The following is a 24,162-nucleotide window of genomic DNA, read 5'->3' as shown; positions in this document are numbered from 1 at the left end:
TAATTTTTATCGTAGGTTCACTTCAACTGAGAGAGACAGAATCTTAAAAAAAAAAAAAAAAAAAAAATCCAGAAAATCACATTGTATGATTTTTAAATAATTAATTTGCATTTTATTGCATAAAATGAGTATTTGACCCTCTACCAACCAGCAAGAATTCTGACTCATAAAAAACCTCGGTGCCGCTCTGATATTTTGCATTATTATTATATATTTTTTTAATTCCATCACAGGGCTGGGTGATATGACCAAAATCTCATATCCAAATAATGATACAGTGAGGAAAATAAGTATTTGAACACCCTGCGGTTTTGCAAGTTTGCAAGAAATCATGGAGGGGTCTGAAGTTTTCATCTTAATCAATTCAATCAATCAATTTTATTTATATAGCGCCGAATCACAACAAACAGTTGCCCCAAGGCGCTTTATATTGTAAAGCAAGGCCATACAATAATTACGTAAAAACCCCAATGGTCAAACGACCCCCTGTGAGCAAGCACTTGGCGACAGTGGGAAGGAAAAACTCCCTTTTAACAGGAAGAAACCTCCAGCAGAACCAGGCTCAGGGAGGGGCAGTCTTCTGCTGGGACTGGTTGGGGCTGAGGGAGAGAACCAGGAAAAAGACATGCTGTGGAGGGGAGCAGAGATCAATCACTAATGATTAAATGCAGAGTGGTGCATACAGAGCAAAAAGAGAAAGAAACACTCAGTGCATTATGGGAACCCCCCAGCAGTCTAAGTCTATAGCAGCATAACTAAGGGATGGTTCAGGGTCACCTGATCCAGCCCTAACTATAAGCTTTAGCAAAAAGGAAAGTTTTAAGCCTAATCTTAAAAGTAGAGAGGGTGTCTGTCTCCCTGATCCGAATTGGGAGCTGGTTCCACACGAGAGGAGCCTGAAAGCTGAAGGCTCTGCCTCCCATTCTACTCTTACAAATCCTAGGAACTTCAAGTAAGCCTGCAGTCTGAGAGCGAAGCGCTCTATTGGGGTGATATGGTACTATGAGGTCCCTAAGATAAGATGGGACCTGATTATTCAAAACCTTATAAGTAAGAAGAAGAATTTTAAATTCTATTCTAGAATTAACAGGAAGCCAATGAAGAGAGGCCAATATGGGTGAGATATGCTCTCTCCTTCTAGTCCCCGTCAGTACTCTAGCTGCAGCATTTTGAATTAACTGAAGGCTTTTCAGGGAACTTTTAGGACAACCTGATAATAATGAATTACAATAGTCCAGTCTAGAGGAAATAAATGCATGAATTAGTTTTTCAGCATCACTCAGACAAGACCTTTCTAATTTTAGAGATATTGCGTAAATGCAAAAAAGCAGTCTTACATATTTGTTTAATATGCGCTTTGAATGACATATCCTGATCAAAAATGACTCCAAGATTTCTCACATCTGCATCATTTCTGCATCTTAGGTGCATGTCCACTGTCAGAGACATAATCTTATTTAAAAAAAAAATCCGGAAGTCACAATGTATGATTTCTTTTAGTAATTTATTTGTATGTTACTGGCTCACACAGACCTGTTAATTTTTCTTTAAGAAGCCCTCTTATTCTGCACTCTTTACCTGTATTAATTGCACCTGTTTGAAGTTGTTACCTGTATAAAAGACACCTGTTCACATACTCAATCACGCTCCAACCTGTCCACCATAGCCAAGACCAAAGAGCTGTCTAAGGACACCAGGGACAAAACTGTAGACCTGCACAAGGCCGGGATGGACTACAGGACAACAGGGAAGCAGCTTGGTAGAAGACAACAACTGTTATGATTATTTATTAGAAAGTGGAAGAAAGGATGGATGATTCTGAGAAAGTCCAGAACTACACAGGAGTACCTGGTCAATGACCTGAAGAGAGCTGGGACCACAGTCACAAAGATTACATTAGTAACACATGATGCTGTCATGGTTTAAAATCCTGCAGGGCAGCAAGGTACCCCTGTTCAAGCCAGCACATGTCCAGGCCTGTTTGAAGTTCACCAGTGACCATCTGGATGATCCAGAGGAGGCATGGGAGAAGGTCATGTGGTCAGATGAGACCAGAACAGAGCTTTTTGAAATCAACTCCATTTACCATGTTTAGAGGATGAGAACAACCCAAAGAAAACCATCCCAACCGTGAAGTATGGGGGTGGAAACATCATACTCTGGGGTGCTCTTCTGCAAAGGAGACAGGACGACTGCACCGTATTGAAGGGAGGATGGATGGGGTCATGTATCATGAGATTTTTTTTTTTTTTTAAACAACCTCCTTCCCTCAGTAAGAGCATTGAAGATGGGTCATGGCTGGGTCTTCAGCATGACAATGACCCCAAACACACAGCCAGGGCAACTAAGGAGGGGCCCCGTAAGGTCCTGGAGTGGCCTGGCCAATCTCCAGACCTGAACTCAAAAAAAAAAAAAAAAATCTTTGGAGGGAGCTGAAACTCCAAACCTGAAAGATCTGGAGATCTGTATGGAGGACTGGACCAAAATCCCTGTTGCAGTGTGGGAAAACTTGGTCAAGAACTACAGGAAATGTCTGATCTCTGGAACTGCAAACAAATGTTTCTGTACCATTTGTTAAGGTCTGTTTTAGTAGGGGATCAAATACTTATTTCATGCAATAAAATGCAAATTAATTATTTAAAAATCATACAATGTGATTTTCTGGATTATTTTTTTTAGATTCTGTCTCTCACAGTTGAAGTGATCCTACGATAAAAATACAGACATCTACTTTCTTTGTAGGTGGGAAAACCTGCAAAATTGACAGTGGATCAAACACTTATTTCACCCACTGTATGACCCTCTAGTATTTTCTAGTGGCCAAAGGTTCTTTAAAAAAATCTTTTATACCAAATACTGTCACCATTATGAACTCAACAAAGTGACCAATCCACAGACAAAACCTGAACTGCTTTACTTCTGTTTTATTTATTTTACTAGATGTCATTTTACATCTTATTTATCTTACTAGATCTTATTTTATTCCTATGTATTTCACTATATCTTTGTTTTATTGTGTCTATTATATGTTTTTATGTATGACGATGTTTGTATTTATGACGATGTTTGTATTTTAGTGTTGTCTTTTTTGTGCTGGTGAGCCGAAGACAATTTTCCACCTCGGTGGACAATCAAGATTTATTCAATTCTGTCTCAGATCCAGACTCGAGTATGGAAGGGCAGCACATTATTAGTCATTCTTAGATACGAGGACTATTTTATAAATGTAGGTATTAGGTTTAGATGTGTGAAGCTGGACAAATGAGTGAATGAAATAGTGAAAGAAGTTGTTAATATTGTAAATTGTAGAAAGGGCCAATCAGGGACAGGAGTTCTAAATTAGCATTAGCTATAAACTCTTTGTACATCACATCAGCTGCAAATGTTTTTTGTACCATGTTTGACTGCATTGTTCCTGTCAAATAAACAAATAAATAAATAGTCCACCCTGGGATCTGGAATGTCTCCAGCAGCAGCTAAATGGGTAAAGTTGCATTGAAAATGGGGGAAAAAAAAGAGACCCTAAAAGGGTCCGTTTTTTTAAATTTATATTAATGACTTGCAATTCATCTCTGAAAAACTGAAATTTATCCTCTTTGCTGATGACACAACGATAGTATGTTCTGGGGAAAACCTGGAACAACTTGTGATCGAAATGCAAATAGAAATTATTAAATTAAAAAAAATGGTTTGATAGTAATAAATTGTCACTTAATACACAACAAAAATATAAACGCAACACTTTTGGTTTTGCTCCCATTTTGTATGAGATGAACTCAAAGATCTAAAACTTTTTCCACATACACAATATCACCATTTCCCTCAAATATTGTTCACAAACCAGTCTAAATCTGTGATAGTGAGCACTTCTCCTTTGCTGAGATAATCCATCCCACCTCACAGGTGTGCCATATCAAGATGCTGATTAGACACCATGATTAGTGCACATGTGTTCCTTAGACTGTCCACAATAAAAGGCCACTCTGAAAGGTGCAGTTTTATCACACAGCACAATGCCACAGATGTCGCAAGATTTGAGGGAGCGTGCAGTTGGCATGCTGACAGCAGGAATGTCAACCAGAGCTGTTGCTCGTGTATTGAATGTTCATTTCTCTACCATAAGCCGTCTCCAAAGGTGTTTCAGAGAATTTGGCAGTACATCCAACCAGCCTCACAACCGCAGACCACGTGTAACCACACTAGCCCAGGACCTCCACATCCAGCATGTTCACCTCCAAGATCGTCTGAGACCAGCCACTCGGACAGCTGCTGAAACAATCGGTTTGCATAACCAAAGAACTTCTGCACAAACTGTCAGAAACCGTCTCAGGGAAGCTCATCTGCATGCTCGTCGTCCTCATCGGGGTCTCGACCTGACTCCAGTTCGTCGTCGTAACCGACTTGAATGGGCAAATGCTCACATTCGCTGGCGTTTGGCACGTTGGAGAGGTGTTATTTTCATGGATGAATCCCGGTTCACACTGTCCAGGGCAGATGGCAGACAGCGTGTGTGGCGTCGTGTGGGTGAGTGGTTTTCTGATGTCAATGTTGTGGATCGAGTGGCCCATGGTGGCAGTGGGGTTATGGTATGGGCAGGCGTCTGTTATGGATGAAGAACACAGGTGCATTTTATTGATGGCATTTTGAATGCACAGAGATACCGTGACGAGATCCTGAGGCCCATTGTTGTGCCATACATCCAAGAACATCACCTCATGTTGCAGCAGGATAATGCACGTCCCCATGTTGCAAGGATCTGTACACAATTCTTGGAAGCTGGAAATGTCCCAGTTCTTGCATGGCTGGCATACTCACCGGACATGTCACCCATTGAGCATGTTTGGGATGCTCTGGACCGGCGTATACGACAGCGTGTACCAGTTCCTGCCAATATCCAGCAACTTCGCACAGCCATTGAAGAAGAGTGGACCAACATTCCACAGGCCACAATTGACAACCTGAGCAACTCTATGCGAAGGAGATGTGTTGCATTGCATGAGGCAAATGGTCACACCAGATACTGACTAGTATCCCCCCCCCCCCAATAAAACAAAACTGCACCTTTCAGAGTGGCCTTTTATTGTGGACAGTCTAAGGCACACCTGTGCACTAATCATGGTGTCTAATCAGCATCTTGATATGGCACACCTGTGAGGTGGGATGGATTATCTCAGCAAAGGAGAAGTGCTCACTATCACAGATTTAGACTGGTTTGTGAACAATATTTGAGGGAAATGGTGATATTGTGTATGTGGAAAAAGTTTTAGATCTTTGAGTTCATCTCATACAAAATGGGAGCAAAACCAAAAGTGTTGCGTTTATATTTTTGTTGAGTGTATTTCAAAGACAAAATTAATGCTCTTTGGAAACCGAGAAATGAAAACAAAAGTAAATCTTAAAATTGACATGGTTCCTATTGAAAGGGTTAGGAATAATAATAGATCACAGGATGTGCTGGAAACCCCACATTGATAGCATACAATCCAAAATGGCCAGAAGTATTTCCATAATGGGGAAAGCCAAACATTTCTTAGATCAGGAGTCCTTATATATTATTTATTGCACATTAATATTACCATATATTAGCTATGGCATTGAGGTAAGGGGTAATACATATAAAAGTAATGTAGACACACTTTTTAAGTTACAGAAAAGGGCAATAAGAATCATCCATAATGTAGGCTTCAGAGATCATACGAGTACACTGTTTTTACAATCCAAAATACTAAAATTTAGAGATCTTGCAGAATTTAAAACTTTACAAATTATTTTTAAAGTGAAACAAAACCTACTATCAGATAACCTCCAAAAATTGTTTAGTGAAAGAGAGGGAGATTACAATCTAAGAAGGAAATATAATTTAAAAAAACAGTGTGCTCGTACAACAATGAAACAAATGTGCCTTACGAGACATGGGGTGGATTTATGGAATAACCCAACTGAGGACATCAAAGTATGTACTACAGTACATCAATTAAAAAGAAATTTAAAACTCAAAATATTAAAAAAATATGAAACTGAATAACAATTCTTAGTATACATACAGGTGTGCATGTTTGTGGATCTAAACTGTTATATTATTTGGTCATGACGAATGTATGGGAAATATGAATGCACACGAGTTGCCCATGATACGTGTGGGGGAAAAAAACAAACTGTTATATTATTATGTCATGTTGAGTACAGGGAAACATGCATGCATGGTCATGGGCTGCATGAGTGCATGTATGTGGAAATGGGTGCATGTATGTGGAAAAAAAAAGAAAAAATTATATCAAGTTTAATCGAATATAGGTAAATGTGCATGCATGCATGGGTGTTCATGGGTGCATGTATGTGGGTTAGAAGTTTTATATTGTCAAATCTCATTGAATCTAGTGTGTGTATTTGTGTATAGAGGTAGTGTATTTATGTAAATACATGTTGATATGTATAATGCAAGGTGTGTGTTTATATAGGTATTTATCTCAATTTTTTTTTTTTTTTTATTCTTGTCTGCGTAGTCGAAAATAAAACATGTGAAAGGGGGTAGAAAATATAAGTTTTACTTCATTCTACTCCCTTTGAGTAATGTACGGATTTTCAAAGATGAATGTGCGCAATGTATAAATGTTTTTAACTTGCTCAAATAAAGTATTCATCATCATCCTTCAGATAAAATAGCTTTTATCACATATAGAGAAAGTTTCATGAAGTGACTTATTTGTATGTATTCATTAAAACTGTTTAGCCTTTTTTGGCGGGGGGGGGGGGGGGGGGGGGGCACACAGATCAGAAAGTCCAACTTACCACAAACAGAATCATTTGTGCCAAATTTCAGAAAAATTCTATGAACAGATTTTCAGGAAAATCACCAGCGGGTGTACTGCACATAAATCTTGGTCTAAGAACTGAAACTTCTGTCTACAGCTCACGTCTCTTCCCAGATCTGTCCTCCTAACTTGGGTGCACAATAAAAGATGGGACTCGTACTTTTTTAGGCCACATGGGACTTTCCCAGGAAAGGAGCAATAAAATTCCAAAGTACAAGTTACTGGTACTGGTGGGGGATTATGGACGCCCCAGTGTGCCGTGTTGTTTATGGATTTTCCTGAGAAACAGTCATCAGAGGAAAGTCTTTATCAAAAGTAAAAACTCCGTGGTTTCTAAGGACTGAGGACATCATGAAGTCCCGTCACCTCGCTGCTCCAGTTCCTCCTGATCGGCTGCAGCAGACTGGATCATTAGATTTGTCCCCCCTCCCCCCAAAATGCAAAACCTGCAGGATTTTGATCCTTTCAGTCAGTTCTGACCTTTACAAAAAAGGTCTGACTTAGAGTGTCATTTCCACCCCACCTGATGGAGAATAAAACCATGAATGGCTCTATTTCCTGGAGGGCAAAACTTGTCGATTGTCTTCAAGAAGTCCCTATCATAAAACAGAAAATGAAAGTGGTGTACCGTCTCTCAAACAAGCAAGGTTTCTGCCTACAGTTGACATGCACACATTCACATACGCAACGCCAAATTCCACCTCCCTGCCCCGTCAGTCTGCTTAAAAAACAACAAAAAAAAAAACCCTCCTACCAGATGGGGTTAGACATTTAAAGGAGTCACTTTAATCAACAATGAAATGGGCTGTTTGTGGCAGAAAACCCCAAAAAGGAGAGTCGCTGTGTAACGGTTCTGTGCGTGGACTGTGTGCCGCTTTTTCACGGGACTCTGGCTCCAATGCTGGAAATGGCTCTAACACTGATTGACACTTGGTGTAAAGAAAATAATTATGTCATTGCTGGATATTACCAAGCCAATGAACGCAAAAAGGACTTAAGATCTAACCAGGTTGCGGAAAAAGTTGCTGCCAGGATTTCTGAGAACTTCAGTGAAGCTCCGATTGTAATGGTGCAGCTCCGTCCAGAGATAGGAGTTGTATTTGTGTTGGCGACCCTCCTGTCCTGTGCACCAATAGCATTTCTTGTATATTCGTCCGTGAATTGTTCTGTGAATTGTTCTGTAATTTATGTCTGTAGCATGGCCCAAGCAGAGGGTCACCCCTTTGAGTCTGATCTGCTTGAGGTTTCTTCCTCAGAGGGAGTTTTTCCATACCACTGTTGCTCTGGGGGTTGGTAAGGTTAGACCTTACCTGTGTGAAGCGCCTTGATGCAACTCTGTTGTGATTTGACGCTATATAAAGGAAAATAAATTGAAATTGAAAGTAAGAGCAGAACAAAAGTGATGAAACACTCCAACAGAAAGTGATTTTTTTTTAAGGGGGCAAACTAGTCATTCTCTACATACACAAACTTAACTATACCATTAGATTTTTTGGGTGGGGCTTTGATCACTGGATGTCAATGACGATCACTGAAATGTCAAACATTCCAACACAAATCAAGTGTGAAATCTTTGCAACATCTGGTCTCCCTTTGATCAATGCTATTCCACCTGGGTGGTCATACAAACCCTGTCCTGTCCCACTCACTCACTCACACACACACACACACACACACACCTGTGTCCTGTTTGTAATCACACACCTGTCTTCTGTCAGTGAACGTGTCTTTGGTCAGTGGGTTTCACTCGGTCCTTGTCCACTAGAGGTCTTGCTGTGCTTCAGTCACCTCCTGAGTTCGTCTTCTCTGATGTTCCTGGTCTCCTGTTGCCCACCATCGTCTCTGGTCTAGTCCGTCCTCCCGCTGTGTCCACACTGTATTTGCTCCGAAGCCGTTTTTCAGGTCTGACCATGTTTCATATCCTGCGGCGCTGAGACCATTCTTCACCGCTTCCACTCCCAATATATAAATTCTGCACTCCCACTGTGTCCACTGTGTCAGTCTACTGGTGGTTGGCTCTCACTGCGGTATTGTATCACTTCCTGTTCCGGAGCACAGCGGTATTTTGCTGTATCTGTTAGCTGTTTAATGTGCGCAGTTAGATTGATCTAGTTACCTAGATAACGATTTGTTTCACAGTGTAATCTTCACGTGCCTTAACTAAAGCACTCCCTCTGCTGAATCACCTCTAAATTATTTACACATTATTCACTTTGTGTGTTTTTAGGAATCCGCTAGCTTAGCGCAGCTACTAGCTCTTAGCTGGTTTAGCATGGCGGCTTCTCCTGTCTCTCCTGCACTTTTCTGCGCTGGGTGTGAAATGTTTAGTTATTCCTCAGCCTCCTTTAGCAGTAATGGTACTTGTAATAAGTGTAGCTTATTCGTAGCTTTGGAGGCCAGGCTGGGCGAATTGGAGACTCGGCTCCGCACTATAAAACTGCTCTATAAAAAAGCCCTCCGTAAAGCTAGGACATCTTACTACTCATCACTAATTGAAGAAAATAAGAACAACCCCAGGTTTCTTTTCAGCACTGTAGCCAGGCTGACAAAGAGTCAGAGCTCTATTGAGCCAAGTATTCCTTTAACTAGTAATGACTTCATGACTTTCTTTGCTAATAAAATTTTAACTATTAGAGAAAAAATTACTCATAACCATCCCAAAGGCGTATCGTTATCTTTGGCTGCTTTCAGTGATGCCGGCATTTGGTTAGACTCTTTCTCTCCGATTGTTCTGTCTGAGTTATTTTCATTAGTTACTTCCTCCAAACCATCAACATGTCTATTAGACCCCATTCCTACCAGGCTGCTCAAGGAAGCCCTAACATTAATTAATGCTTCGATCTTAAATATGATCAATCTATCTTTATTAGTTGGCCATGTACCACAGGCTTTTAAGGTGGCAGTAATTAAACCATTACTTAAAAAGCCATCACATGACCCAGCTATCTTAGCTAATTATAGGCCAATCTCTTCCAAAGGCCAATTAATTAATTAATTAATTAATTATAGGTCAATCTTCAAAAAATTCTTGAAAGGGTTGTTGTAAAACAGCTAACTGATCATCTGCAGAGGAATGGTCTATTTGAAGAGTTTCAGTCAGGTTTTACAAATCATAGTACAGAAACAGCATTAGTGAAGGTTACAAATGATCTTCTTATGGCCTCAGACAGTGGACTCATCTCTGTGCTTGTTCTGTTAGACCTCAGTGCTGCTTTTGATACTGTTGACCATAAAATTTTACTACAGAGATTAGAGCATGCCATAGGTATTAAAGGCACTGCGCTGTGGTGGTTTGAATCATATTTATCTAATAGATTACAATTTGTTCATGTAAATGGGGAATCTTCTTCACAGACTAAGGTTAATTATGGAGTTCCACAAGGTTCTGTGCTAGGACCAATTTTATTCATTTTATACATGTTTCCCAGTATTATTAGATGGCATTGCTTAAATTTTCATTGTTACGCAGATGATACCCAGCTTTATCTATCCATGAAGCCAGAGGACACACACCAATTAGCTAAAGTGCAGGATTGTCTTACAGACATAAAGACATGGATGACCAGGTCCCATCTTATCTTAGGGACCTCGTAGTACCATATCACCCCAATAGAGCGCTTCGCTCTCAGACTGCAGGCTTACTTGTAGTTCCTAGGGTTTGTAAGAGTAGAATGGGAGGCAGAGCCTTCAGCTTTCAGGCTCCTCTCCTGTGGAACCAGCTCCCAATTCAGATCAGGGAGACAGACGCCCTCTCTACTTTTAAGATTAGGCTTAAAACTTTTCTTTTTGCTAAAGCTTATAGTTAGGGCTGGATCAGGTGACCCTGAACCATCCCTTAGTTATGCTGCTATAGACTTAGACTGCTGGGGGGTTCCCATGATGCACTGAGTGTTTCTTTCTCTTTTTGCTCTGTATGCACCACTCTGCATTTAATCATTAGTGATTGATCTCTGCTCCCCTCCACAGCATGTCTTTTTCCTGGTTCTCTCCCTCAGCCCCAACCAGTCCCAGCAGAAGACTGCCCCTCACTGAGCCTGGTTCTGCTGGAGGTTTCTTCCTGTTAAAAGGGAGTTTTTCCTTCCCACTGTTGCCAAGTGCTTGCTCACAGGGGGTCGTTTTGACCGTTGGGGTTTTTCCGTAATTATTGTATGGCCTTGCCTTACAATATAAAGCGCCTTGGGGCAACTGTTTGTTGTGATTTGGCGCTATATAAATAAAATTGATTTGATAAATTGATTTGTCCTGCATTCTGGCTTCTGCCAGAACTGTAACAGGTTGTCCTTGGTGTGACCTTGGACATGACTGGGTCCAATGCATGCTGGTCATGATGTGAACTTCAACTCTTCGGCGACAAAAAGTAGCAAACAGTGTGCCAAATTTTAAAGCGACGACACAGGAGTTCCTCCAAAATGCCTGGAAGTGCTGATTTCCAGCGACGTTTAAGTGGGTTTATTTCCACAGACTACACGGTTAACATCTGTATTATCATAACCAAGCACAGAAGAACCGCCATGGTTTTCAGAAGCTGTTAAACATTATTTGAGGGTTCAGTGTTTGGGTGCCTGGCGCTCATTAGCAACCAGGCAGCACAACTTGAGGCAGCCAACTCGTGCTATTCCTCGTCCTCTCCGCCGAGCCATAGCTAAACCCGCAGTTAAGCTTCTGTTAATGAGAAAATTCACACTCCGTGTCGCTGCTTCTCAAATGAAAATCTGCATCAGCCAAACACAGTGAGCAGCTACGGCTTTACACCCCCAAAACAAAACGCCACCACCAGTATGGCTCACTCTGACTAACTTGACCAAACCTCTGCGTTCCTCACCTGAGCTTGAGCTCGGAGCGGGTGCTGAGGTTGGAGGAGAGCTGCTGGATGAGCGACAGCAGCACAGGCTGGCTCAGAGGACACGGGCTCTGCCCAAACACCTGCTGACAGTCGATGGTCTCGCACACATACAGCACCAGGTTCAGATCTGTTGCCGAGAGAGCCTGGACGCACAATAAAGACGAACCACCGACATGTTCAGAGATCGAGTCATTTTTCCCTACAATCACAGGTGCTAATTAACATCGGTTCTGTCAATCAGCCAAACTACAAACATAAAGACACTCATCTGTCTGTGATCGTTATATTAGAAGAAAAATAGAGAAAGAACAACCATTACGCTTAAAATTTAATATATGTCAAACATTTCATTAAACTAAAAAACTCCTTAGAAACCTAATTTTCAAATGCATAAAAAAAAAACCTTTATATCAGCACACACACACCACAGAGGCAATTTAATTTTTTTTCTACAAGTACTTCCACAAGACATAACACAAAGAATGCCAACATAATGAAAAACCTCTCTTAAAGAGGCACTGGCATTCTGTGAATGACCCCTAGTGGTCACAGAGGATATTGGTAAAACATCACATTTTTTTTTTTTATAAACATTGCATAATTTATTACCACCCTTGAAAAAATGTCAGCTACCTATTTTATAAACACTACCCAATCTCAAACCCATGGATCCCCATGGGTAACATGCTAGGTTTTAATCAATACCATATTCTAAAGTGTGATAGATTGCAACATATTGTCATGATTAACATAACTCATATGTAAATTATTGTTGTTTTTGGATGTCAGAGTGAAGTGGTCCATGAGATGAGTTTTTTAAATTGGTTTAGTGGACCATGGTGAGAGAAAGTTCGAGAAACACTAAAAAAGACAAAATACATTTTAATTAACTGCAGGATGCAATTTAAAACAAATAATATTTTTAAAGCTGAAAAATCTAAAATTTCAATTAGATTTATTAATAATGGTTTTTAAAAGGCTTTAGGCTCATTAAATGTCCTCAATCCTGTTGAACAGTGCTGTTTGTTAATCATTAAGGTTTCAGACAGACAGCTGGTTTGCAGTGAAGTTGAATATATGAAGATAATCAATACTATTTGATTTTTATTCATTTTTTTCCCCACACAGAAGTTTGTGTTTGTAACTAGGGTCTGCAGGTACATGCAAACACACCATATTTCCTTGATTAAAATACGGGCCTACCTCATTTAATTGCCAGGTCAAAACTCCACCAGAAAATAAATAAACAAACAAACAAACACACACCTCCCTGAAATATGCACCGGTCTTGTGTAAAGGCTAGGTCACGTATGTTAGCCACCAGACGTTGCTGCCTGGCTGATTGTCTGCGTGAGCAGTTGTGGGTCCAAATGGCCGACTCCTGCTCAAGCATGTGTGCTGACAGACAATATACCGGTAATATGACTCCGTCTACCAGTGATGTAAAAAAACAAACAAACAAAAAAAAGTACAGTTCCTACACCGTTGAGACAAAGCTGCAAGCTACTGCATTTAGGGCTGGGTATAGAGCTGAAACAACTAATCGAGTTAATCGATTAAAATCGATTATTAAAATAGTTGTAAACTAATTTAGCCATCGATTAGTTGCTATATAACTTTGTTTTCCCGCAAATGTTTCATTTCTTCCATATAATCAACCGAGCTTTGCTTTGAATCTTGAACCAATGGAGTGCTTTGAGCTGCTGCTTTGTTGGTTTCATTTGTTTTATTTTGCTTTATCTTAACTTTTCCCCACTAAAACCCTAAAGAGCATATGTCTGAGGAATATTTACCTTTTTTATGTTAAACTGACCTGTTATGGTCTTCTGAAACAGTTGATAGATGTATTTTATGCTAATGCCGATGCTAACGTGTTAGCATGTCTATGGCGTTTTCAATGTTAAAGTTACCATTAAGCTGCTGGCATTTCAAAATGTTTGTGCATTTATTTTCTGTATAATTAATGGCTCAGCGTTTGTTGTCGTAAAAGAGTCAAATGTATTACAAATTATAATTTGAATTTTTATTTATATATTAATAATAATAGTAATAATAACTAATAATGCTACAATACAATTTTAGAGAAAGAGACATGAGTCACATGTGTCATTGTGAAATGACCACATAGTTTACAAGTTATACAGAGAATGTTGCACATATGAGTCAGGCTACAGTTTTTGACTTAGGTTTTATGGTTAAATGGTTATGCTAATTGCTCATTTGCAGCAACAAATACAACTCTTTCACCATATATTTTATAACATTTATATGTTTCAATGTTTTATGGCAACTCAGCACTTTGATAAAGCAATGTCATTTGAAATAATTATTTTTGTTCTTTATTATAAACTTTTATTCTTTATTATTTTATATTTCAACAGCCAAGGGACATTTGATGATTTGTTGATTTTCAAGTATTTTAAATTTTCAAATAATGTTCTGTTGTTAAATAAAGTGATGGAACGAGAGAAAAATTGTTTCCCTGGCACATTTTTAAAAAATTCCCCGCTAATCCAATTAATTGTGTCGAAACCCCATCAAATTCATCGATGATCCAAATAATCGTTTGTTGCAGCCCTAGTTGGGTATCAATCAAAAATTTTCGATACCGGTTCCTGAACAATATTTTTTTCAAAACTGAATTTATAAGATCAACTCTAACAAAAAGAAAATTACATTACACAGAGTACAAATCTTGAGTTTTATTTTTCAGCTTTGGTAATGTTCCACTCCAAGCAGTTTTCTTACAGAAAAAATAAGCAACAAATCATTTCCAGTGCAAAAGAACACTTGAAAACACTCTGTAGTTTTTGTCAAAAGCATTTCCTTTCAGACATTTTGGCATGAATGTCTCAATAGAATCTAAGCTGAGCTCAGCCACCTGCAGCACGTCAGCACAGAACGTCTTTGTTTTCTTTTTGGGGGGGTGGGGGGGTGGGAGGGCACCTTTTGATCGATTGCAACTTGTTTGTATTACAATGTTTGGAAAGAGGTGTTATTTGATTTAAACGGCAACTTGCTTTGAAGTTATTAATTCCAACAGGATTTTATCTTTCTAACTTCACTCGCTCAGCAGAGAGCCGCGCAGCTGTTTGAACAGAACGTTTCTTTCTCGCAACAAGACAGGAGTCTTGCGGTCAGTGATTCACAATTGACATTTTATTGGCTAAGAGGGGTTAAGAAGCAAGATTTGCCGCTTCTGAATGGCAGCGATGCACGTATTAAGTTGCAGTTGAAGTGGAGTCCGGTGGTGGAGATTTTGAACCAGGCTGCTCGTGCTCTGTAACGTCTACAGGCGGACTTGAATGCTGAGAAGAGGACGGCTGTGGACTGCACACGATTAACCTCTGGGTACCGAAACTTGGCACCGAAAAAAGAGGCATGTTTCAATACTCGGTACTACCAAATTATTTCGGTTGGTGCCACAAAAAAACGAAGTTCGGTACCCAGCCCTAGTTGTGTTTGCAGGGAAAAAACAGCAAGGTACATACTGCTTAAAATTAATTGTCATTAAATGAATCACAATGAAGCACAATGTTAGCAGATCCATTTTGTCAGCTTTGGAAAAAAAAAGTGCCATAAAAATATTACAGGTGAGCCCCGTTAACTCACGCATGCACAAGTCGCGATTCGGCTTAACTCATGGACAAGTTGTGGAATCTGAAAATTTAGACTACTGTATAAAAGTTAATTTTGATTTGACCATTTTTTGGGAGGGATCGTCAGTGCGGACGATAATTTCTTCTTTCTCCTCCGGCTGTTGCAGGTCAGCCATGAGTGAGCGGGCATAAATTCCAGCCAAATCTGAACCTGCAGTAAGGATCTAAAGAGTCACATCCAAAAACTTTGAATCATCAAGAAGAGTCCACACTGACGATACCCTCATTTGTGACCTGCAGCAGCCGGAGGAGGAAGAAAAAGATCCTGAACCCACTCCAGATGAAGAAATCATCACCATCCAGGTAGGAATCACACTTCAAATGGTTCAAACTATTATAATACGGCAAGGTAAGCTGATTATAAGACACTGAGAACGTCTCACTAGACGTTACATGACGGATGTAAAGCAGTTGTCTTTGGTTTGCCACACTCAGGGCCATGTGAAACTTCTAAATTACAGAGCCGACAGCAAGCTATATTTTGTTAATACGAGGCCGCTTCGTTCAGGCGCCGGGTCTGCACACGGTTTGAAAAAAATAAATGCTATTAATCAAGGAAATACAGTACAGCCTGGAAAAGTGGAACAAGGGTGGAAAACAGACCACAAATACACTTTCAGAGACAAATAAAACATTAAGAACTCACATAATGTGGATTTAAATTTAACCGACATGAATACAAGTGTGGCCGGTCAGATGACCCAGGCCGCGTGGCCGGTCAGACCACCCGGGCCTTCGGGGTGGTGGTTTACCTGCTGGAAGGCCTGGTTGATCTGGCCCTGCTGCAGAAGCTGCAGGATGTTGGCCTGCTGTGTCTGGTAGTCGAGGTGCGCCGTGGGGACGGGTGTGCTGGCTGCAGACCTCATCGCCTGCATGATGCTGGAGGTGACGATGACCTGCTGCTCCTTCATGGCCATACTGACCTCCCCTTTGACGACCCGCTGCACGTGGCTTATGATGGATTCCTGCATACTGGAGAGAGCGAAGAATCAGCAGCGGCCAAAGTCTTTGATCTCTATGAGCATAAACGAGTCGAAACAAACGATGAAACAAAGCTCACACAGACAGTCAGACGTCCTGTCAGGGTGAAGGGTCGTAGGTCACCTGCTGAAGTAATTAATCGTTTCAACGACACTCTGGTGCTGGCATTCCTCCTCTTAAGTTCAAAAAGTTCTCGTAAAGTTCAATAACTACTCTCTTGTCTTTCCACTCGGCCCCGGACAAATTAAAACAAAATAAAAACAAACTCCAGAGTCTGCGAAATTAATTGCAGAGGGAACAAGAGACCTGATCGAATTTATGCTCTTACATTAGCTCCAGGATTAGGCTTTACTCGTTTCCATTCCACAATCCATTATGCAGCTGCTCAATAAACAGTGAATACGGCCCGGACAGCTGGCTTAGCAGGTGCCCTCGTGCATAACCAATATCCTAAAGATCAGTGTTTGTTCTGATCCAATCACCGCACGGAATGTTACTAATCAACACCATGTAACTACCCCCCCCCCCCCCCAAAAAAAAAGAAGTCAATGAAATGCTGTAGTCTTTAAAACGTCAAACATAAAGTGCAATGTATTCACACTACATAAAACATGTCTGCAGCTGACACACACACACACACACACACACACACACACACACACACACACACACACACACTTACTTTTAGGGACTTTTTTTTAATAAACCGCATAAAAACAGATGGAAAAAATTAGAAAAGCGCAAATGGTTCATCTGTTTTCTGATGCTTGTCCAGGTCGCGGTGGCAGCAGCTCACCCCACACTTTCCTCTCGTCTGCCAAGTCTCTAACTCTTCCTGGGGATCCCGAAGCGTTCCCGAGCCAGCTGGGAAATATAATCCCTCTAGCATGTCGTGGGTCTTCCCCAGGACCTCCTACCAGTTGGACATGCCTGGAAGACTTCCCCAGGGAGACGACCAGGGGGCATCTTCAACAGATGCCCAAACCACCTCAACTGACTCCTTTTGATGTGAAGAAGCAGCGGCTCTACTCAGAGGCCCTTCCTGGATAGTCGAGCTTAACCTGTCCAGGAGTGTAAATCTAAATACCAGATGGAGGAATCTCATTTCTGCCACTTGTGTCCACGACTTTCTTTTAGTCATTACCCAAAGCTTATGACCACAGGTGAGGCTAAGACTGTAAATCTAGAGTCTTGCCTTCTGGCTAGACTTTTTTCACCATGACTGTCCACTACAGACACCACTCCAATCAGTTTACTGATCTCACGCTCCAGCTTACCCCCATTCCTAAACAAGATCATGAGATATTTAAACTCCTGGACTTGGGGCAGTAACTCTCCCCTGACCCAGAGGGGACAATCCATCCTTTTTTGACAGAGAACCATGGTCTCAGATTTGGAGGCATCAAATCCTCATCCCAGTCACCTCACACTCTGTCTCAAACCTGCTCAGTGGACATTGGAGGTCACCGCCTAATGAAGCCAACAGAACCACATAAAAAAAAACAGAGATGCAACTCTGATATCCCCAAACTGGACACCCTAAGGTCCCTGACCACACTTTGAAATCCTGTCCATGAACATCACAAACAGGACTGGTGACACGAGGCAGCCCCGGCACAGTCCAACACCCACTAGGCACACGTCTGAAGTACTGACGAGAATGTGGATACAGCTATTCTGGTCGTATGGGGACCGGATGGTGTGTTGCAGTGGTTCAGATCCCTCATGCTACTGCAGCACCTCTCACAAGATATATGGAGGGACCCGGGTGTAAACCTTTTCCCAAGTCCACAAAACACAGAAATCCAGGACCATCAGGAATACCTGCATCACTGTTACAGTTAATCAGATTTTCCAAAACACACCGCTATCAATGAAGGTTAGTCTGATTACATACTTTCCCATCATCATCTGGACCTGATGCTGGACCTCCGCCCGGACGCTGGCCGTGACATTACTGGCGAGCTGATCAGTGGAGTTTTGGAAGCTGTCAATCATCTGTTGGAGCTGTCCAATCACAGGGTCCCTTGATTCCTGTTCTCTCTGCTTTCTGCTCTTAATGTGGGTCTCAAGTTGTTGAATGTCTGCAAAGAGTAAACAAAGTTTTTTTTTTAATATGTCAAAAATTCAAACATCTGCATAAAACTACATTTGTGCCTTCAACAAACACCCTCCCCTAATTAACAAATGACTGCAGATCTATGCGTGATGCAACGCGGTGGTGCAATCGATCAGTACGCCTGGAGACACCAACGCCCTTTTCTACTTGTACATCTGTAGCTGCATCAGGAAGGACATCCAGTGTGAAACGTGTTCCACACACCCAAATGCAGATCCATATGGGATCTGTTGTGGTGAACCAACTGAAGGAGAAAAACAACAACAACAAAAAAACAGATTGTGTAGATCTGTGCAGCTTTCGGTTGGTGGTGTTGCTTCCTGGCTCGCAGAGACCATCACTAACTCTCACCACAATCACCAAACACATGGCTGCAGAATAAAGTAGAAGACCAAGCAACAAAAGCCCAAAAGGTTTAATCAGCGACCAACTGATTCCAAAGGTAAAACTCAACTAGAACGTTCGATTTCCAAACATTTCATTTGCTGGTGGCCAAAAACAGTTTAATGTATGTTTAAGTTGTAGCCTAAATGTCCCGCCACTGGACCACTCTTCAACCACTTATCCAGGATCGCATTGCGGGGTATTTAAGGTATAATGAATTATAAAATAATTTAGCTATGGAAATAGTTAAATCTGAACCACTAGTCTTTTTACCCTGAAGACATGTTTAAGTCTTAATCGTGAACACTTAGCCAGAGATCTTTTAATATACATCTATATCTATTTAATTCATTATGTTTTTCAGCCATATTTGAATGGAGAATCAGACTTTAAAATTAATATAGTCCAACTATATATATATATATATATATATATATATATATATATATATATATATATATATATATATATATATATATATTTTTTTTTTTTTTTTAAAGGGGTCACATAATGGAAAACTCATAATACCTAGTATAATACAATCGCCTTCCAAAAAGTGAAAAATACCACGATATGAATTTTACATCATATCGCCCACTCCTAATCTGACAGTTTATGGTACGTTATGTGTCGGCTAGTTTTATATTGCACTATAGAGATGTTTTCTTTTCATTTAGAATCAGCATGATTTATGAATTAGTTATGTCACAACGCCTGTTCAGAGGGTAAAGAAGATATCTGTACATGTAGAGACGTTGCTCATTGGGAAGTTAGGAACAGTTTACCAGCCAAAATCAGACACACAAAGCTGTCAAATCAAGGCGTAAAAACAACTATTTTCTATTTTTTGTAATTTTGGATTGGTAATAATTTATTCCTTGCACAAGTCCCTTTGGCTGCTCCCCTGTTTTCCCCCTGGGTCACCACAGCAGATCTGAGGTGGATCTGCATGTTGAATTGGCACAAGTTTTACACAGGATGCCATTCCTGATGCAACTCCACATTACATAGAGAAACGTGGCAGGGGTGGGGATTGAACCGGGAACCTTCCGCACTGAAACCAAGTGCGCTAACCATTTGGCCACCACCCCTGCAATTTATTCCTTACAGTGAGTTTTATTTTGTCATGTCTTTGTGTGAGTTTGATATATTTTCATACAAAATGGTAGAAACCATAAAGCACATTTTGTATGTTTGAAAATACTTTGAAATACATTTGATCTGATGTGAATCCATAACCACATTTTTGTTCTGCGTGAAGCCACAATACTAATACTGGTATGCACTGCTGAGATTTGAGACTGAGGCTGAAATGAGCTATGATATTGCTGTGCAACAACAGCAGCTCAATGGTATCAGTCTTGCACCCGAGGCCTCTTACGCATGTCCAAACAGCTTTGCAAAACTTCCACAAATATATTAACCTACAGTACACAAATGTTTCAAATGTAGACATGAACTCAGCATACACCTACGTAACTGATAATCCAAGCAAACTAAACATGGGAGGAAAAAACTGCACAAACGGCACAGACAAAGTACTGAACACTGGCTACAATAAGTGAAAGCACAACAGCGAAAAGCAGCAAATTTAATCAAGATTTATAGACAAAACCTCAGACTACATCTCTGATTATGGATTCAATTAAAACAGTCTGAAGAACTCAAACACAGATGCTGTCAGTGTTTACTGAAAGCCCGTCTGCCCTCTGCACAGATCATATCCTTGGTAATTAAAAATAAAAGACATCTCTCTGCCTGCTTCTGTATGGTGACACCAACACAATCTTAAAAAAAAAAAAAAGTCCACTTTCAAAGCATCACAGCCACAGTTCATTATGAAAAGGAACATTTTCAAATGCTGCCCCTGAGTTAGATAAAAACGTCAGATACACAATTAGATTTACTGATCAACAGAATCCAAATTCAGGGCGAAACCCGGGACACAGCCATCATCAGAAAATGTTTGAGTAACAACGTTAAGATCTATCTGCACGGCTGCAATGGAGATTTCTAAACTGATATAAAACCAAACAGCAGAGAGACGTGAACCTGACTCCTGTGTGTCCTGGTTCTTTTCTAACACTTCTTACAGCGCATCTGGAAAGTACACATCAACTGGCCTAAAGAGAAATGGAGGAATATTTGGGGGTCGTCTCACAAACTGTCTGCGGCCCTTGGACCCAAAAAGAACAATTTTACTCTCATCAGTCCACAAAATATTCCTCCATTTCTCTTTAGGCCAGCTGATGTGTTCTTTGGCAAATTGTAACCTCTTCTGCACATCTTTTATTTAACAGAGGGACTTTGCAGGGGATTCTTGCAAATAAATAAGCTTCACACAGGCGTCTTCTAACTGTCACAGCACTTACAGGTAACTCCAGACTGTCTTTGATCATCCTGGAGCTGATCAATGGGTGAGCCTTTGCCATTCTGGTTATTCTTCTATCCATTTTGATGATTGTTTTCCGTTTTCTTCCATGTGTCTCTGTTTTTTTTGTCCATTTTAAAGCATTGGAGATCATTGTAGATGAACAGCCTATAATTTTTTGCACCTGCGTATAAGTTTTCCCCTCTCCAATCAACTTTTTAATCAAACTACGCTGTTCTTCTGAACAATGTCTTGAACGTCCCATTTTCCTCAGGCTTTCAAAGAGAAAAGCATGTTCAACAAGTGCTGGCTTCATCCTTAAATAGGGGACACCTGATTCACACCTGTTTGTTCCACAAAACTGACGAACTCACTGACTGAATGCCACACTACTGTTATTGTGAACACCCTTTTTCTTTTTCTTTTACTAATAGCCAAATTTCATAGCCTTAAGAGTGTGAATATCATGAATGATTGGTCCTGTTGGATTTGTGAGAATCTACTGAATCTACTGGTACCTTGTTTCCCATGTAACAATAAGAAATTTACTCAAAACCTGGATTTATCTTTTTAGTCACATAGCACTACTATTATTCTGAACACTGCTGTATGTGGCTGCTGCGCCCAGTGTTTTTTTTTTCCAGGGAAGTGGTGAAAAACCAAAAAAAAAAAGCTGAAACCCAAGATTCCCCCCTCCAAATTTTTGAATTCTAGAACCTCTGAAATGCAATCTGGGGTTATTGCAGTAAATGCAGCATCCCTTTTGGTGAGGGAAAAAACAAACAAACAAAAAAAAAAAATTTCCTTATTCAAAATCACTCCAGTAGTATTCTGCCCTTACTAGGATGCAGCAGTTTTGTAGCTTGACAGATAGTTCTGGAGGAAATCACTGAAAGAATGAACACACTGAAAATAGTTTGATCAAAACAAATTGTCATTAAACTTAAATAAAACAAAACTAATGTTATTTGGGAACTGCAGAATGAATGAGCAAGTATAAATACAGATAGATGGGGTGGAGTTTGAAAGGGGTAATTCATATAAATTTCTTGGGGCAAAGATAGATGAAAAATCAGTTGGAAACCACACATCAAATATATATACAAACCAAATTATCAAGAAACATTTCAGTGTTAAAAAAAACATGTTCTGGATCACAAATCACTCTGCATGCTGCACTGTTCCACTGTCTTACTGGAGTTCAATGACTGGAGAGTCAGATCTGGAGCAATAACTACACGAGTTTAATTAAATCACTAACTATTCTTCAAAAAAGGGCAATATGGGTCATTCATAATGTCGCTAACAAGACTCACTCACTCGTCTTAAAGTTAAAACTATTCAAATTAACAGACAGTAAAATTCCAAATAAAACAGACCTTGTACGAAGCAAAAATAACCTTTTACGGAAACCACATAGCAGGGCAGATATGTGACAAATATGCAAGAATTGTGCATTTTGGGTTAAAAGCATGAAACTTTGCATAAACATAGAAAAATTTATACCAAAAAATATTAGGATGGGAGCCAAGCTGAATTTGGATATTTATGGCAGCCATATTGGATTCCAATATGGCCGCCATTTTTGGTATATTCGGGTGATTCTTTAACTACGGGCACTATTGGCCTTGTAAATGTAATTTCCACCACACCATTGCCTTACAATATAAAGTGCCTTGGGGCAACTGTTTGTTGTGATTTGGCGCTATATACATGTGCTCTGATGTCACTGTTTATCTCCATAGAAACTACCCAAACAATCTTTCATACAAACTATTTAAAGGGACATTACAGTGTTGTGGTGGAAATTACGGCAATAGTGTGGGACAACTACATTTTGTTTAAAAAAATCACAACAGTTGTATGACACTGAATCCCCCAATTATGTTTTGATTATTTTACTGATATTTTATTCAGAGATATTTTAAAACATTAGAAAAAAACGTTTCTTTACCATTCATTTTTATCACTGAAGATCAAAAGTCTGGGTGTGGGACAAGCACAAAATGGCAATATTTGCATATAATGATGCTGAAAAAAGGTGAAAAAGTCATCATAGACTACTAGAACAAATTTCTTAACACACTTTCATTGTAAAGATAACTATAAAAGTGTGAAATTTCCTTTCTGTTTTTCATAAAATATGATCAAAGGACATAAGTGCCCGTAGTCTAAGAATCACCCATTCATAGAGAATTCTGTTACATATACCTTTACTTAACTATAGTTTTTGTAAGTATTACACTGGTATCAGTAGTGCAAGATACTAAATCTATATTGAGAAATTAATTTAGGGTTCCTATAGGCCAATATAATTGTTGACAGTCATATCAAATTTCAATATGGCTGCCATTACAAAGCACTAAATTAAGTACTACAATATAAGAAATTCATATACTATGCTGGTTAGAAACTGAACATCCTAAATTTAAGAGTCAATAATTATGTTTCACACAGTCCTATATAATGATTGGGTGAGAGAAATAAAATAATTAATTAATCCATGCTTCTCATGCAGACAGTGATGGACATGACAAAATAACAATTCAGACAGTTGATACAGATGTTGTGGTACTAGCTATTTCACTGTACAGCTCATTTCATTTCTCAGAATTGTGGATAGCATTTGGGCAAGGAAGAAATCTTCGATTCATTGCAGCCCATAAGTTAGCCCAGATACTGGGTGAAGACAAATCACAAGCCCTATTAATGTTCCACAGCTTCACAGGATGCCATACTGTGTCTTCCTTCAATGGAAAGGGCAAGAAAACTGCTTGGGAAGTGTGGAGAGCTTATGCAGATGTTACCAGGGTATTCTGTGGCCTTTCCTCAACACCTCAGTCACTAAGTGAGGAGGACTTCGCCATATTACAACGTTTTGTTGTACTTCTGTATGATCGCACAAGTGGAGACCAAGAAGTAAATGTGTGTCGGAAACATCTTTTCACAAGCAAAGGAAGAGCCATCGAAGGAATTCCACTAACACAAGGAGC

The 24,162-nt window shown here is 40.0% G+C and overlaps 1 protein-coding gene across 3 annotated transcripts in view; it reads right to left on the bottom strand.

Moving 5' to 3' along the window:
- edc4 (enhancer of mRNA decapping 4) overlaps positions 1–24,162 on the bottom strand; it is an 86,634-nt gene that overhangs the window by 2,461 nt on the left and 60,011 nt on the right. For all 3 annotated transcript variants that reach the window (XM_034177262.1, XM_034177264.1, XM_034177263.1), the window contains exons 27-29: positions 18,193–18,379; positions 16,067–16,286; positions 11,635–11,798 (exon numbers count right to left, since the gene is read on the bottom strand). In XM_034177262.1, coding sequence (XP_034033153.1) covers positions 11,635–11,798; positions 16,067–16,286; positions 18,193–18,379 — 571 coding nt within the window. The remainder of the gene's footprint in view (positions 1–11,634; positions 11,799–16,066; positions 16,287–18,192; positions 18,380–24,162) is intronic.

This window comes from Thalassophryne amazonica, chromosome 8, assembly GCF_902500255.1.
Source record: "Thalassophryne amazonica chromosome 8, fThaAma1.1, whole genome shotgun sequence".
Classification (NCBI taxonomy): Eukaryota; Metazoa; Chordata; class Actinopteri; order Batrachoidiformes; family Batrachoididae; genus Thalassophryne; species Thalassophryne amazonica.
Note: the sequence above shows the minus strand (reverse complement) of the source record. Positions and strands in the feature narration are given on the sequence as shown.